The sequence below is a fragment of the Pholis gunnellus genome (assembly GCF_910591455.1).
Source record: "Pholis gunnellus genome assembly, chromosome: 21".
Classification (NCBI taxonomy): Eukaryota; Metazoa; Chordata; class Actinopteri; order Perciformes; family Pholidae; genus Pholis; species Pholis gunnellus.
Window position 1 is genome coordinate 18,313,157 of NC_136548.1, and position 16,810 is coordinate 18,329,966.

The window sequence follows — 16,810 nt, forward strand, 5'->3', positions numbered from 1 at the left end:
TTTAACAAGACGCTCTCGATTCAAAGTTATAAATAATAATCATAATAAATAAAGTTTGTACGTTTCAGAGATCAATTCAAACCTTTTGAAAGGAAACTAAACTACAGCCGCAGATATTCAGAGTGAAGCTGCAGCTTCAGTGAGGATAATCTGCTCATTGTGAAATATAAATACATGTTTCTGATCTTTTGTCTTCTGACCCGCTGAACCTCTCGGACGATGAAACCGCTGCACGTCGTTTTAATGCAGATCCAGATTTCTGCACAGCCTTCAGGCCTCTGAGTGCTCTCTGTCTCCACATGTGAACATTTTGTTTCTTATCGCGGCACATCGGTCGGCACACACACACACCAGTGCATTGTGGGAAGAGATGCCTCGGGGGGGCTTTAGACGCTGACCAGCGTTCCGAGGCAATAACGGACTCTTTTTGTGACCTTTTGACCTGTTTTTGTGAGCGTTTTTTATAGAACAGGGTTTTAAGTGAGAGAAAACGACAGGATGTGAGACGTTACACTCATGGATCCATCGAGTCTCGCTCGTCTTCATCGTCTCGCTTCTCGTTCTTCCATCAATCACCTCTCGCTCCGACGGACGCCTGAGACAGACGGTCCAAACAGAACCGCACCGGTTTGTTAGCGTTCCGTCTGAGAGTCCGGATGATGGACGTCAGGTTGATGTGGCCGGACGGGGGTCGAACCCTCTGAACCCAGTCAGGGCTGGAGCTAGAGAGATTTATGGCATTATAACACAGTTAAAATGCCATAAATCATAAGAAGCACGTTGTATTTCTTACATCCAACGTGTTTTCAACTGCTGCTAATGTTAGCAACTAGCAAAAAGCTAATCGAGGCTCTACGTGCTGTATATATACGTTGAACTATGAATATTTTACAGCCTCTCCTCTCTGTGTTCAGTCAAAGATTCTCTGAATTATTGTCCTGTGACTGTTGGTCTCAGCTGAGTCGATCACGCCTTCAGATTTGCGTTGAGAAGCGCAGAATTTAATGTTTTTTACAGGATCTGGTTTCTGCAAACGGTTAACTTTGGGTGACATTTTGAAACTTCATCCAAGAAAGGGTCATTTCTTTAATTTCTGTTCATGTGTGGGTCAAACAAATTGCATACTTTGTGTTATTAGGAGCTTCAGAGCCAGGCTAGCTGTTTCCCCCCGCTTCCAGTCGTTATGCTAAGCTAAGCTAAACCTGCTCCGTATTTAAACACGCCGACGTGAGAGCGACGTCAAAGAGAAGTGAGTTCGTTCCCAGGATGTCGAGCTGTTCCTTTAAGTCTGCTCTCTCCTTCTCCAAGCCTCCGTCAGCTCCTGTCCATCACGTCTCCTCCTCTCTCGTCTCCTCCCTCCCTCGTCTCCTCCTCTCTCGTCTCCTCCCTTTGCTTCTCTCATGTGCTGTGTCTGTTCACCACAAACCACACCATCTATCTCCTGACCAAAAAAAGGTGGACTGACACACAGAGAGGGAGAGAGAGAGAGAGAGAGAGAGGGAGAGAGAGAGACAGAGGGGAGAGGGAAAGAGGGAGAGAGAGATAGGGGAGAGAGAGAGAGAGGGAGAGAGAGAGAGGGAGGGAAAGAGAGAGAGAGCGAGAGAGACAGAGAGAGAGAGGGAGAGGAGAGGGAAAGAGAGGGGAAAGAGCGGGAGAGAGGGGGAGAGAGAGAGGGGGGAGAGAGACAGGTGGAGTCTGCCATCGTCATGGCAACCCACCGTTTTTTTCTCTCTCTCCATATAAGGCAACCGGGTGATATCATATGGTTGTTCTGAGTGAGAAGTAACGGCAGCAAGGAGAGAGAGAGAGAGAGAGAGAGACAGGAGGAAAAGAGGGAGGGTGTTTTTTTATCGTTTGAGTCAGGGACAAGAGGAGAGAGAGGGTGACGGACAGAGAGAGAGAGCGAGAGAGAGAGATAGAGAGAGAGAGAGAGAGAGAGAGAGGGAGGGAGAGGAGGAGCAGCAGCAGGAAGAGATGCTAACAGCCTCTGAGGCTCGACTACGGGTACCAGCGAGGGAGGATTCTGGCGGATCCTCGGGGCTCGAGGAAGACACCGAGCCGCAGTGAAGAGAGAGAGAAAATAAAAAGAGAGAAAGATGGAGATGGAGAGGAGGAGGGGAGGAGGAAGAAGAGGGAGGCGTGTGGAGCGGGAGGATGCACGAGGCGGCCGACCTGCTCATTAAGTAACAACGGTAACTCTCTCTCTCTCTCTCTCTCTCTCTCTCTCTCTCTAACCTCCGTCTTTGCATTCCTTCAGCTGAGACGTTTTACTGAAGCGTGACGCTGCTGCTGCTGCAGGAGTGTGTGTGTGTGTGTGTGCATGTTGTGAGTGTGTGTGTGTTGTGTGCATGTTGTGCATGTGACCGGTAGACCGCCACAACTCATCCTCGCCTCCCTTTTGACTAAATGTGTGTGTTGCAGGCAGGTGTTGACCAGGTGTGTCCGTGCTGACGCAGCAACGTGTGTACGTGTGTGTGTGTGTGTGTGTGTGTGTGCACAGATGTGTGAGAGTGAATGCACATGTGTTGGTGTGTTTTGGGGCTGGAGAGGAGATATATATATATATATAAATAAAAAAAGAGGGTGGGTACAAAGATGGCTACTTGTCATGCGGGTCAGGCTCGTCTCCCTTCGTTTGGGCGCTTTGGGGATTTTCAGCTCAAGTGATTGAGGAACGTTGCAGTCAGTCAGTCATCCCTGTTGTGTGTGAGAGGAGACAGGTCTGATGTTCAAAGATGGTGCATTAAATTATTCCTGGAGGTAGATTTTGCCGTTTTTTCCAATTTAAGGTGAATAGATGAAGCTCTGAGGATACACGATTCCTCGGTTCGTGTCACAATGATCCAGTGATGACGGCGTTTCCTGGTTGTCGACTTGTGTTTGTGAACCTTCAAAGTTCCAAACAGGAAGTCGGCCGCGGGTCAGAGAGCGTCGTGGCTCCGTGTGTCGAGACGTTAGCGGTGACGGCTTTAAATGTTCTTTTAGGATAAAAAGCAGGAAGCAAAGTGATGAGAAATGAGTTCATTTTGAGCGTTTCACGTGAATGTGTAACCTGATGATGATCTTTCATTGATATCTCGATGCTTTCACTTCAGTCCTGCAGACGTGGAGACGTTACATGTAAACTGCAGACAGAACAGCATTAAAATACTCTTTATGTCATTCAATACAGTTCAACTGATTTGGAGATTTCCTCCGGCCCATCTGAGGGTTTAAAACGTAACGAAAACACGAAGTTTAACCAAAAAGCAAAGCGTTGAAATGGAGCCATTTTCCCTGTGAGATAAACTACTTGAATGTCTTTCTTTCTGTATCTCCAGCAGAGTTTATCTCCAGTAAACAGGCCTGAGATCAGGTTTAATGGCCTCATTGACTCCTGTTTGCTCCTGTGCTCAGGTTGCCCTTCATGCAGCGATGTCGTATGAACTCTTTTAATGAGGAGTCGTTGTCTCTTGTTAGCCTGAATCAGGGTGAAATCAATACGTTTGGTTTGTTTCTCTATTTAGTCCGGTTCTTTTCATTCGAACTCGACGCGCGTCTGTTCTGCTCCAGTTTATTTTCTTTACGTTATAAACGTCACTATTTCTGCGGACTTTGTTCACCAGATTCTCTTCTGTGTTCGGCCGAGATGTCGATCAAACGTCAGACTTCAGTCGTTTTAACCTTCGTCCGTCTCAACAAATACAAATGAAACGTTCGCTGACGGCAACCGGGCCGCACCTGGGTCGGCATGAAAACGGTCCAGAGACCGGAGACCGGATGTTCTGGTCCACACCAGATTCAAACGGACCGTCTGAGGTTTATTATGTCTGAGTGTGACAGTTCAGAGCTGATGATCAGTCCTTTTGTTTTACTAAAGTTCATCCGTATGAACCATAGTTTATACAATTGTTATCGTATTATCATTTGTAAATAAGACAACTGATTTTAAAAGCAGGGAAAAGAAGCATGTGGTCACCTGAGTCAAACAGATTCTCTAAATGGAAGTTAGACACTTAACAAAATGTTACTTAAAGGCTAAAAACATCCTTTAGGAAGCAGAACCTGTGCAGGTAGACTTTAAGTATTTGGTTAAATAAGCTCAGTGGCTTCCGATCAGGTATGATTTTGCTGTTTTGGTCGGCGGACAAACCACACGGAGCTCTGAAATCTGGGTCACGGCAGCCCACGGGCCTGTCGCTCGTTCTTTCACAAACCCTCTTTTCTTCCGTCCTTCAACTCCCATTTTCAAAATGAAGTGAGATGGATTTTAAAAGTTGCAGCTGAGGAAATATTTGGGCTCCAGCTCCCAGAACAGCTGCTCAAACATGAATTAAGTTCCACCTACACAGGAGATTAATTACTGAGGGAATTCCTTTTTATTCACAACATATGTGATGCAGTTTAGACTCTCAGACAACATTCACTCATCTGTGCTTTTAATTTGAAGTTTAAGTTACTTGTATTTTAATTAATGTAGTGCCGGTAAAATTGTTGCAAATCGTTTGTTTTACAACAGTTATTTGTTGATTGGTTGACTTTGACTTGAACTGCGTTTTACATGTTCTACAAGGAACTACATGTATTTAAACTGTAAAAATATATAATTTACTGCTACAGTACAGACGTATAGCACAGGGATTGTTGTTGACACTATTATATATTCAATATTAGTCACAATCCACTGTTTGGAAACGTGGTTAAACTGGAAACAAATGAATTATTTTAACATTTACAGTTTCACCAGAAGAACTCAGACGTTTGGCTGAAGCTTTCCATTGAAAGCTGAATTATTCCGTGTTTATGTGATGAGTCAGCGTCAGAAGTTTCTTTGTAATTATGTAGTTGACCTTCCGTAATTGTCCCCAAAATCAAAGTAGTAGTAACTGTCAAAACACAAATATGCTTCTGTTTTCCTCTACTAGAGAGAAATGTTGCTAACAGGCTAAACTATTAGAGCGATGACGGCATGGCCGGCTGTCGGGCTTACTCTCTGTAACCAGTGTAGCATTAACGCGTGGTGGAATTAGCAAGATAACTAGCGGACGGCTGGCTACTTCGCTAGCTTGCTAATTTCGCTATGTTTTCATGCTACACTGGTTCCAGAAAATGTTCCAAACAAAGTTGTCGCTGGTTTGTCGTTTGCAACGTGCTTTCCGAAATGTTTTTCTAATTTAGCGGCTGGCTAGTTAGCTAGCTAGCTACCCTGCTAATTTCACCATATTGTCATGCTACACCGGTTACAGAAAATGAACAATCCATTTGCGTCAATTGGCGACACTAGAAGAGCACGCGGAGACTAGCTAGCTAGCCGTCCTCTCCGTAACACTTGCGGTCCTGCAGAGTGAGTGGCCGTACATGTTGAGAGAAACTTTCCTCAGCCGTGATACAAAAAGAACAGGAGTGCACAGTGTTTGCATATATAATTCTTATGCATCCACTGAAATGTCAAGGACGCATGCAGCCTCAGCCGCTGTGTCTAAAACAATCAGGAGGACGTTGGCCTGATCGTTGGCCTCCTCCCAGACAAAGTGTAAATGGCAGCTCCTTAATCCAGCGGGTGCATCGCTTTAATCCAGCTCCTGGGTCCACGCCAGACAACTCTGCACCTCGGGAGACAGCGCGGGGTGGAGTTTAGGCGCTCCATCATTAGTGTGTGTGTGAAGTCACTGTAAACATTTGATTAATTGCTGAGAAGCAATTACAAGCAATTAAAGTCCTATTATGATGGCAGTGAAGGACAACGCAAGTTATTCTGGCTATCATCACAATAATTAGCCCATCATTTTCTCACCAAGCCTAATGTATGAAAAAAATAAAATAATAAAAAAGCAATTTATTGGTTTGTTTGCTTCGCTGCGATTTGTGGTCCTTTTTTTCAGCAAAGCGGTGAAGACATTTGGGCCGTACCGCACTCTCTGCAGAGAAATAATGAACCATTTTAACCTTTAGTCTCTCTTTGTGGTGTGTCGTACATGTCTCCACATTGGAGCTGAGTGACGAAGCATTTTCTCTGGTTCTACCCAGCCGGTGATGTTTTGTAGTGTTGGTGTTCTGCAGCTTAACACATGAGAAAATGTCTCACTCTGGCTCCCTTTTCCCTCCTCTTTCACCCTCCCTGTCCCTTTTCTGTCTCCTTCGCTCTTTGTTTTTCTCCCCCCTTAGCAACAACCAAACTACTGGAGCTTCAAGGTCAGTGCCAATAACTGTGTGTTTGTGTTTCAGCGTAAATCTGTCCCTCTGTGTAGGATTTGTCTCTTAATAGGATAACTTCTCATTGTGTCTTTGCATGCCTGCTTGCCTTGCTTTTTTTCTCTCCGTTGCATTCAGTGTCGGTCACATGTCGGCGCACACTTTTGTGTTTAACTCTCTCTTGTTCTGCATGCTGGGAAATTTCTGTCTCAGCAAGTAAACTGAATTCTTTAGTTCAAGTGGAGATTGATTGGTGGCTCATAAGTGCTGTGTTTTGAATTGAAGGATAGACTGAATCCTTTTGTGTTGAAGTACGATGTGTGGTCCAGTTTAGCCGGAAAAACAGCTGGTTGAGTTGTGATTTCTGCTGATTCTCTGTCTGAGGTTAGGGTGAAGGTAACATTGATTCAAATAGGTTCGGTGTTGTGCTCTTTGACTGCTGTTCAGAGCATTGTAGGCTGGATTAAAAGAATGGGTGTTAGTGCTTTAAAGCTGCATTCTCTCTAGTGTCCACCAGGGGGCGACTCCTCTGGTTGTATAGAAGTCTATGAGAAAATGACTCTACTTCTCTCTTGATTTATTACCTCAGTAAACATTGTAAACATGAGTTTATGGTCTCAATCTCTAGTTTCAAGTCTTCTTCAATACAGCATGATGTTCATTTAGTAAATGATGGTCCATTTAGAGTCACACAGACCATAAAGCAGGGGATGCTTTAGGGGCGGGGCTACACGGTGATTGACAGGTCTCTACCACTGCGGTGTTGTCCAGTCTGGAAGTTGTCCGTGTTTGTACTTAGCTCCGCCCTCTTGTGTCACTTCTGATTGCAAAAAAACAAGATGGCGACTGCCAACCCAAGTCCACAAAACCAATGGGTATTTCTATGATTGACGGGAAAAATAATAAAATAACTGCTCGTAGAAATCACCACCAGTGTTTTCATGATGATCTGGACCGGATGATGTCACTCTACTACTGATCGGGGGTTGTTTTCTCTTGATCTTGACCAAACTGAAATTTGCAAACATGAACAGGTTGTCAGACTTATTTTCAGGTTCAGTCTGGCAGGTTTTGGTCTTTCCGCTCATTGGATGGATTTCCACTAAACAGATATATTCGTGGTCCCCATTGGAGGATGCCTAATGACGTTGGTACTTATCTCACATTTCCTTTAGCGCCACCAGCAGGTCAAAGTTCTCAAAATCTACTCGATTGATTGTCATGATATTTTCTCCAGACATTCATGGACCCCAGAGGATGAATCCTAATGACTTTGGTAATGATCTGACGTTTCCTCTAGCGCCACCGTGAGTTTAACATTTGTGGTTTTGAGTTAAAAGCATCAACAACTATTGGATAGATTGACTTAAAAGATCATCTGACGTCGTCATCGATTCGTGTCCTTAAATGCAGCACAAGCTCGCTGTGCCGCATAAGCCTCTTTTTTCTCTATTACAATTCAAGCCCAGCATACTGTAGGTGTGAAATTGCACTTAATGTGCCTCACTTGCAGGTTTGCCTGCTTCCAGGCCTCGGGTCAGTTTACACCTGGGCTTTCACTTGATTAGCAGGAGGCGGAGAGCTTCTGAGCGCTCCCAAACGTAGAGCCGGAGCCGGCTGTGAAAGTGTAATCTGTACTGTATTAAAGAGTTTACCTAGTGACAGAAAATATGAGAGATGGGATTAGTTGTCGTCATGAGCCAAATTTAAGCCCACGCTGTTACAAACACATGGTTTGCCTCCAGGATTTTTGAACCTCTGAAAATATGCCCACACCATCAAAATGAAACCTCATTTTCAGTTGGAGTCCTTTTTTTTTCACCATGCACTGGCAAGCTTGGGATCTAAATAGTGTGAAATGTGAAATGCACAAGCAGATCTAGAAATGGAGCCATTAGCGGTCGTCAGTCGCTGCCGGCTTCATGCTCGCTCTCTTGATAATCTGTAGCTGCAGCTGAAGCACTTCAAACTGGTTTTTGAGTTCCCAAAAACTGGGGAACTCCCATCACGGGGAAATATTAATGCAAAGATAAATTATAGAGAGTTCACACCAGACATGTTTGGACCAGGACTGTGAACTTATGAACTCAACAATCCTGGAAAAAACATGTGCTCAGTCATTGAAAGGAAGCTTATTAACAGTGAGAATGTAAATTGTCAACAACAAACACACAGCATCAAAGTATAGAGAGCTCTAAAGGGACGTCGTTTACACATCCCTGCTCAACGCTTCACTGAAATAAGCACTTGACACTTTAACATCAGACTTGTTTTAACTCAGTCTTAATTAGATTCCTTGTTTATCATGCTTTGTTGTCAATTTTCATATTTGTATTCCTAAATGATGTCTTTTACACTTGCACTGTGTTTATTGTCTCACAGTAATCATATCCATATCATTCCTTGTGTGCGCAAACATACTCGGCAATAAACCGTTTTTTGATTCTAAAAATATCTTATTAAGATAATTGAGTCGTAACGCGCCGCCAGAATCAGCCACGCTGAGAGGTTTGGATCAATACGCCGAAGAAATAGACCCCACAGAAATGGTTGGCAGTATATTTTGAGGATTATCCGGCGTAACTAGACGTGTTTCTGTGTGATTATCAAGCGATTTAATGCAAAAAAAAGGTTTTCAAATTCGGCACGTTTCCATTAAACTGGTTTGGAGCGAATAAACTGCTGCTGTTTAGTTTGGGCTGAAGGTGGCGCTAAAGGCTTTTCATGCTGTAATCTGCCAGTAAACATTAAGTAGAAGAAGAAGTAGAGCCTCGACCATCCAAACCATCTACGATGGAAAAATGGAGGTCTTCAGGAATTTGTTTAAATTTTGCAAGTTTGCATTTCTGTTTCATGTCAGCTGGTGTCGGACACGTTTGAGTCTGTCGAGCGTTCACACGTTAAGAGAAGACACTGACAGCAGAAACAGCTGATCAGTCATGTGAGTTCATGTTAAATGTCACAATTTATTCTGCAAAGAAAAAGTCCTTCAGCTCTTTTCAAACGAATACAAACACATTTCTTGCCGCTACACAGCTTTTATAATGCAACACATTTAAAATATGCAAATAGAACCACAGATTTCTAAATTCACCTCCATTGAGGTAGAAATCTCCAAGAACTAAAGCTGGGACTATGAAAGCCATGCACACTGGGAGATAGCTCGAGAGGTCAATTAGAAAATATCAGATTTTGTGATTTGGGGATTCTAAAGTAAACATTTGAACCGGTTTGGAAGATAAAACCAAACGTGTGTGAATTCAAACGTCAGTGTTTCCTTCTCATCTTGACAAACTAATGTCAGACTGTTGAGAGCAACTAAAGGCTGTAATGCATTATTAGTTCCACCTGAGACCTGAATACATTATGCTGATTGAACGGAGCCTCCTGACCTCTCACTGCGATGTAGCCGCGATGAGATCGTTCCTGCTACGCACGCGCTAACCGAAGCACTTACTGCAGCGCGCCGCACTTACACCACAAAGTGATGCTCTGAAAGGCTCTCTGCATACCTACTGCTGAGCCAGCGAATAGCAACACTCCTGAAATGGAACAATGGAAAAACGGCTGCTTTAGAATTGAATAAAATATAAATGTTTCAAAGAGAACATGGCTGATAATCTGTGTTTTTGTTATTGTCCATAAATCCCATGCAAACACCAAAACAACAATGACGTATTCAAATTATCAAAGCCTGATATCTCGTCTTCTTCTGAGCCGCTGAGCTCCATTAAAAACACATCAGTGAGCCTCACACACACACACACACACACACACACACACACACACACACACACACACACACACACACACACACACACACACACACACACAGTAGTATACAAGCTTTTAAAGAACCACCCAAAGAAAAGTGTGTTAAGTTTGAGGAAAAACGTCTGATAACACGAATACATTTCAAATAAACACATAAAAGCATTAAATCCTTTTTATTTAGTTTTCAAAAGAGATTGAAAAGCAAACTGTGTATTCATCCCCGGCTGAAAATAGTCCCAACACACGAACTCCTGTTTGATTAAAAACGACAGTGACCAGCTGTTTTAGGAAATTCTTTAAAAGAAATAAACAACTTGTATTTGTGACATTTTATTTTAAAGATTAGCATCTTTTGTAGCATCTTACGGGTTTGAGGCTGAGAGGCGTGAAGTATTGAGGGATGAACCGAAATACATCGTTGGTTAGAGCGTCTTCAGCGTCTGTACTCTGAGGTTAACGTGAGGCATAGATCTCGAGTAATCAGCCCGTTGGTCAGGTGCACCGGACCAGAACCAATCAGGTTAGCGGTTCCTTCAGCGAGCGTGGACGCCCGGCCAATCCGAGCGTCTTAAATGCTGCACAGGGCCTCGCCAAGAAGAGCAGTGGGAACCATGACAACGCTCCACACACACACCTCCCTGGTCCTAAAAACAGCAGATTGATTGATTGATTGATAAAATAAGATAAACCTTTATTCGTCCCACAGCAGGATTACAACAAACAACAAAGTAGAGACACAAGATCAAAACAAGTATAATAAATATGCAGTAAAGGTGTAATGAATAAGTAACAAACGTTAAAATAACAAAAAATAAATGATGATATAGTCCGAAGGAATGGATGGATCTCATGATGCTATTGGTCGGTACCAGCTGACATCAGCACACGTCATGTTCTATAGAATAACACCAGCTTCATCTATTCACACTGACTCAATGCTCGTATGGACGCCAGCAGCGTTAACAGTACTAATGGTATTTATTTGACTATAGTGTGTATTCTGGATATATGCAAACCTTCCCCCATGAACACATGAACACATGAACACATGAACACATGAACACATCGTTTTCTCCCTCTATTTGTTGCCGGTCGGCAGCTCATTGGATTGGTTATCGCTCCCCTCTCCTCTGGGGGAGTCGGGGGTGTCTCGTCTCCTCCGATGCAACACAAACCCCTGCAGCAGTGCCCCCGCTGTGTGTGTGTGTGTGTGTGTGTGTGTGTGTGTGTGTGTTTAATAGGCCCCCACTGGTCCCCTTTGATGTTTCAGTGGTTTGCCAGCTCACTAAGCGCACACACACACAAACTCCCACTGCAGGAAACACATCACACATTAGCGAGGCATGTTATATTTGATGCAGCCACACACGTGTGCATGCACACATGTTCATGCATGACACAGAGCAGCGTCTGGTGAACACGGATTCAAACAGCAGCCTGCTGTGGGGAGCACGATGGAGCCGAGCGCTGCATAATTCTCTCCTTTTCAACGCACGCAGCTTCACTTATACAAACATTAACGGCTCCCGCTTTGCGTCTCTCGTGCTCTCGTCTCTCGGCTTATTGTCTTCTCCGTCCGTCCTCGTGTGGAGGAAAGGATCCAGTGTTCCAGTTTCTCATCTCCCGTCTTCATTTCTGCCTTAATTATCCAGAAGCTAATTTTTCTTCTGCTTGTTAGAGCAGAACCACGGAGGAAATAGTTCATTTAAAAAGAAGTATCATTGTTTCGTCTCCAGAACGTTCTGTAATACCTCATTAGCATATATATTACCAATCCGCCCGGCTTTATGTGTTGGAATAATGTAAATGACGACGGCGCTGCGGCTGTTGTGCGTATGTTATTACCGTCCAAAAGTTTTGGGATAGAGTTGTTTAGACCGTCTTCAGTGGTGCAGCGAGACAACGCAGCAGACCTGTTGTCGTCTTCTGGGTGTGTTACTGACGAGGGAATATCAAAGCATTGCTGTTCTTCACCGGTTCAGACCGTCCTCCACCGTTCATATCTATACAGACAATGTGTTTATGATAAAAACAAGTGTTTACAAGAGTCAAACGTGGATCTCTCCTCTTACGTTTGTCGTCATAATGCTCTAGATCGGTGCGTTTCCTTTTAAATTGTACAAAATGTCCTTCCAGGTCAGCAGACCTCCTCAGAGGGTCTGAGGTCCGCCCACCACGGTCTCACCACTGAGTCCACACCTTTCATTCAGAAAGAGGACAGTTCAGCCTCTCTGGCTGACTTCTTGTTAGCAATTATATATATTTTGCGATGCATTTTTAAAGACGTACGTCTTGAGTAGGGACCGGTGTCACAGACCCAAACAAGAAACGGACTAAGTTCTGGTTTTTGGTCTTTTTGTGACAAAAAAACAAAACATCTCCTTATCCTTATCGGCCTTATCCTCTAAATTACAGTCCAGACATCCTCAGCTGGTACCAACAGTCCACGCCCACTGGACAACACCAAGGTAGGAGTCACAGCAGATGTATGTTTAAAGGATCATACATGCTCGATAGTTTCCCAATTTAGCCTCAGAAGCTTGAGAATGATCAAACGACAGATGAGCGTTTTGTCTCTTTTTGCTTCATGCATTGGTGTCTTAGATTTTCAGTGATTTTCCAAACAGCTCTGTACACAAATAGATATTCTACCAATTTGATTCTTTACTCTTTAACAAGATGGAAGATAACAAACAGAGTCGTCTGCAAACATCCACCAGAAAGCAAGCGTTTGTAAAGGATTTGTCCCCTCGGGGCGGCTCCTCTGTGCCTCTAGTCTGGCGTTCAGAAGGAGACGCAGCGTTTCCTGTACAGAGCGGCGTCCCCAGACTTCCACACGTGTCCCAGCGAGCTAGCTCAGCTCTAACCCGTTCAGACGGATGCTTTTGTTGCCCCGGTTGCTGTCTTGCTGTCGATATGAAGCTCGGTGGAAAATCGCTATTCCCCAATCTGACTCGGAGAATAGCCGGAGTGTTTCTCACAACCGCTAAAAGGCTTAAAGGAGTCCGACCGCTGCAGCGTTTCCCCGACTGGCGCGGCGCCGAGGCACGTGGCCCAGAATCACTTATTGACACTTCACTGCCATCTGCCAAGACTGCAAGGTTTGCTCAGCAGACGGCACATTATTAAAAGCTGGTGGAAAGCAATAACGGGATGAGAAGTTCCCTCTAGATTTATATGTGAAAGACGATTATCTCTCCGTATAATAATATCTGAAGTGATGTAGAGACGAAACTGGAGTGAACGGCGTATTAAACTGCAGACTTGGATGACTGTGCGGCTCCACAGGAGCAGTGGAGGAAAATAACTTCATATGTTTGCAGTGAAGGGATAGTTTGGATGTTTTGAAGTGAACGCTGTATTTAAAATATGTCCACCTCTTTACCTTTCTGAAGCTGTTATCTATGATCTCTTTAAAGACACCAGACTGTTTATCAAAGATAAAAACAGTGATTTTACCTCTCAGATCTCAGGAGATGCTGGTTAGTTTGTGTTATTGTGACATTAGAATCAGCCGAGGACGCCGGCGTCTACGGTAGTTTATAATCAATTATAATGCATCATTCATCATAATCCAGTAATATATGATTTGGTAATATAATAGTAGTACTTGATGGTATTTAGTTCTTTTACTTAAGTACGATTTTTAATGCATGACTTAAGCCTAAAATCGATATTTATCCTGGAATCTATAAATCCAACGTGATTAACATTAAGTGTTTCCAATCTTTGTCCAAGTTTCACAGAGTTTTGGTCAAATGACTGTTGGTCTCAGATGAGTCCTAGTTCAGCAGAATTTCATGTTTTTTACAGGATCTGGTTCCTTCAAACGGTTTATTTGGGGCGAGATTTCCGATGAGACGTGTTTGAGATGAAACATCACAGATTTGAGCTTCGTTTTGATCGATTTTTCTGGCGGAAGCGTTTGTCACACGTGATGTGTTCAAGGACCGTTAATGACGATACGAATGGCGATAGTTTGAAGAAAAACATGCTTTTCTATCCCGCCGGTGGGTTTTGGGGATCAGTACACAGACGTATTGCCACCTTTACTCCAGTGAAAGGTGTGATTACTTCCTCTACTCCTGCAGAAGCATGTTTACTTTATAACAGAGTAGAAGTCAGGAGGGGACACACGTCCAGTCTGGAGACGTCAACATCAAACCTAGACTCCAATCATCGCACAAAGTCTACGAAACCTCAGATCAAACCGGAGTTCAGCGGGGAATACCCGGGCAGGGAAGTGGACAAGAGGTCGGCTTCCTCCCACTTGGAAACAAGTGCCCTTGAGCAACACAGTTAACCTCTGGCTGCTCTGAGGGAAGCGGATCAGGACCGTGGATGAAGTGAACGTGTCATGTACGCCTCTCCTCCCTCAGGCTATCGCTCTGTCAGTAATAGCTGCATCGTAAATGACGATTCATACGACGTGACTACGGTTTGATTACTGAACACAAACCTACCGGATGCAAACCTTCAGGAGATGCAAAATGACCACAAAGGAACACAAAACGACTACACAATGACAAGAAGTGACACGAAATCAAACAGATGCAGAACGACTACTAACACTCACAAAACAACAAAAAGAGGCTGAACAACTATCGAGCCTGTGTGTCTTGCTACTGTAAGAGGGTCTTGCATGTGTGTGTGTGTCCAGGGCCTCGCTATCCCATAATCCATCCGTGGACGATGGACACGGAGTCCCACTAGCTCGGTGTGTCTGTCGACCGATTCAGAAGCTCTCACAGTGATCAGTCTCACTGGAAAGGAATGTCTCGGTCCGCAGCAGTAATGCCCCGTGAAATCTCAGAGTTTCGGGGGCGTGGCAGATGTTTGTCGGGGGGGGGGGGGGGGGGGGGGGCAGGTTACAGCTGTGCACAGCTGCCTCGTCAATCAACACACCCTGTGTGTTAGCCGGTGGGAAATCTGGCTCTGACCAGCCAGTCTGTGCGTTCCAACACTCAGCAGAGGATGAACAGCAGCAGAGAGAGCTGATAATCCTCCGTAAAGAGTTCTTACATCAGAGTCAAGGAGACGAGCTAATGAAGCTCTAAAGACTAAACGAAGAGGCTCTTTTCACGCTTAACATGCTGGAAGTAGAGGTAAGGGTCAACCGCACTTAGAGTATTTCATGTGCAGCTGCTGCTGTCTGCTGGGTTCAGAGGAGCGTCTGGATGTTTCTCATAACTAACTGAATAGTGTTTTTAATATGTTTGTGGTTAGAGCTGCAGCTGTTATTGATTGTTGTTGATTACTTTGACTTATGTTTTGTTGACTTCCATCTTGTTCGGGCCTCTGCAGACCCGACTCTGTACGTGTAAATTTAACAATAATAATAATTGCAAATTCAAATATTTTTCCTTCTGAACTTACGAGGGACAGCAGAGGCCCGAGTAGCTCAACATCTTAGGAACACCTTCAGGGAATTTCTTTAATTTAACGAGTGCTACCACAGTTTATTTCTAAATATAGGACTATGAGCAGTGTGCAAAATACCCGGTGGCAAACAGGGGTCTTATGATTCTAGAGCCCGCCCGAAATGTAGCTATTGATCAATCGATCATCCTCATTTCAGACTCGTCAACCCTCCACATAACGTGTCCGTACTCCAGCCGCCGACACTCGGCCGTGAAGCTCAGCCAGATGTTCGCAGCACTAATAAAGCTCACCTGGTAGTAAAGTAATAACGTACTCATGAGTAATGTTCACACCAAGAACCACCGAGAGCAGCTTTGTTGGCTGAAGGCCGTTGCTGCAGAGCGGATTATAGAGCGTTCACTGCTCACTGTGTCTGTGTCTGTGGTGGAACACGGCTGGTTATGAAGCCAGCTGTTTCTTAATGGTACTAATTGTTATGGAGGGAAGAAAAATAAAGCTAAATGACTGGCAGAGTTGACTTAATTCTATCAAACTAGGCTCATAAAATAGAACGTTTAGCTCTCTGATTCAACCTTTTTAAAATGTCGCGCTTATTTCAGGGTATTTGACGTTAAAGTCGTCGTTGAAGAACGATATTGCGAATAAACACCGTCTTGGTTTGGTGTCACATTGTGGTGATTTAGTGAGATCAAAGGCGTATTTTATTAAAAGCATGAAACCATACTTCAGGTTCTCCTTCTGTGAAACATAGAAAAAGACGTTTGTCAGAACAATGTGACAAATAGACTCCAGAACGTCGTCGACATAAAAGCTCATTAATGGAAACGTGACCGTTTAGTTCTTGACTGGATCGCCCTCCGACAGGAAGGTGGAAGAAGTTGAATTAAACACCTCTTTTCATCGTCTTCCTTCAGTGATTACAATTCATTTGCGCGACTTGTTCTGGCCTCATGAAATTCATGGAGTCACTCATGCAAGAAAAATACAAACAGACGTTTCTGTCTGACTGTGAGGAGGCGGATGTTTAATGCAAGTTTTGCAGCAGCCGGTTCAACGTCAGAGACCTTTGTGCCGTCCGTTATGTGGCCTAAATACATCAGAGTCAAGCAGCGCCGTTTGCTACTTTGTGCCACAGATGCTTTTCACTGCGTTGAGCGGAGCCCGACTTTAGGCGACGAGCAGAGACTGTAGATCAGACGTTGGTTTGTGACGGCTGTTTTGAAGCCTCGAGTTTGGCATTTGGCGACCAGAAGGTTCCGACTAACTTTCATGAAGTTGTAAAACAAAAACTATGACAACTCCCAGACCGGACAACACCGTGGTAGAGACCTGTCAATCACCGTGTAGCCCCGCCCCTAAAGCATCCCCTGCTTTATGGTCTGTTTGACTCTAAATGGACCATCATTTACTAAATGAACATCATGCTGTGTTGAAGAAGACTTGAAACTAGAGATTGAGACCATAAACTCATGTTTACAATGTT

General features: G+C 44.2%; 1 protein-coding gene across 1 annotated transcript in view; it reads left to right on the plus strand.

Moving 5' to 3' along the window:
- srcin1b (SRC kinase signaling inhibitor 1b) overlaps window positions 1-16,810 on the plus strand; it is a gene marked incomplete at both ends in the record, with an annotated part of 68,763 nt that overhangs the window by 27,346 nt on the left and 24,607 nt on the right. Inside the window, one exon of the mRNA XM_079182809.1 lies at window positions 6,145-6,171. Within this exon, the coding sequence (XP_079038935.1) occupies window positions 6,145-6,171 (27 nt within the window). The remainder of the gene's footprint in view (window positions 1-6,144; window positions 6,172-16,810) is intronic.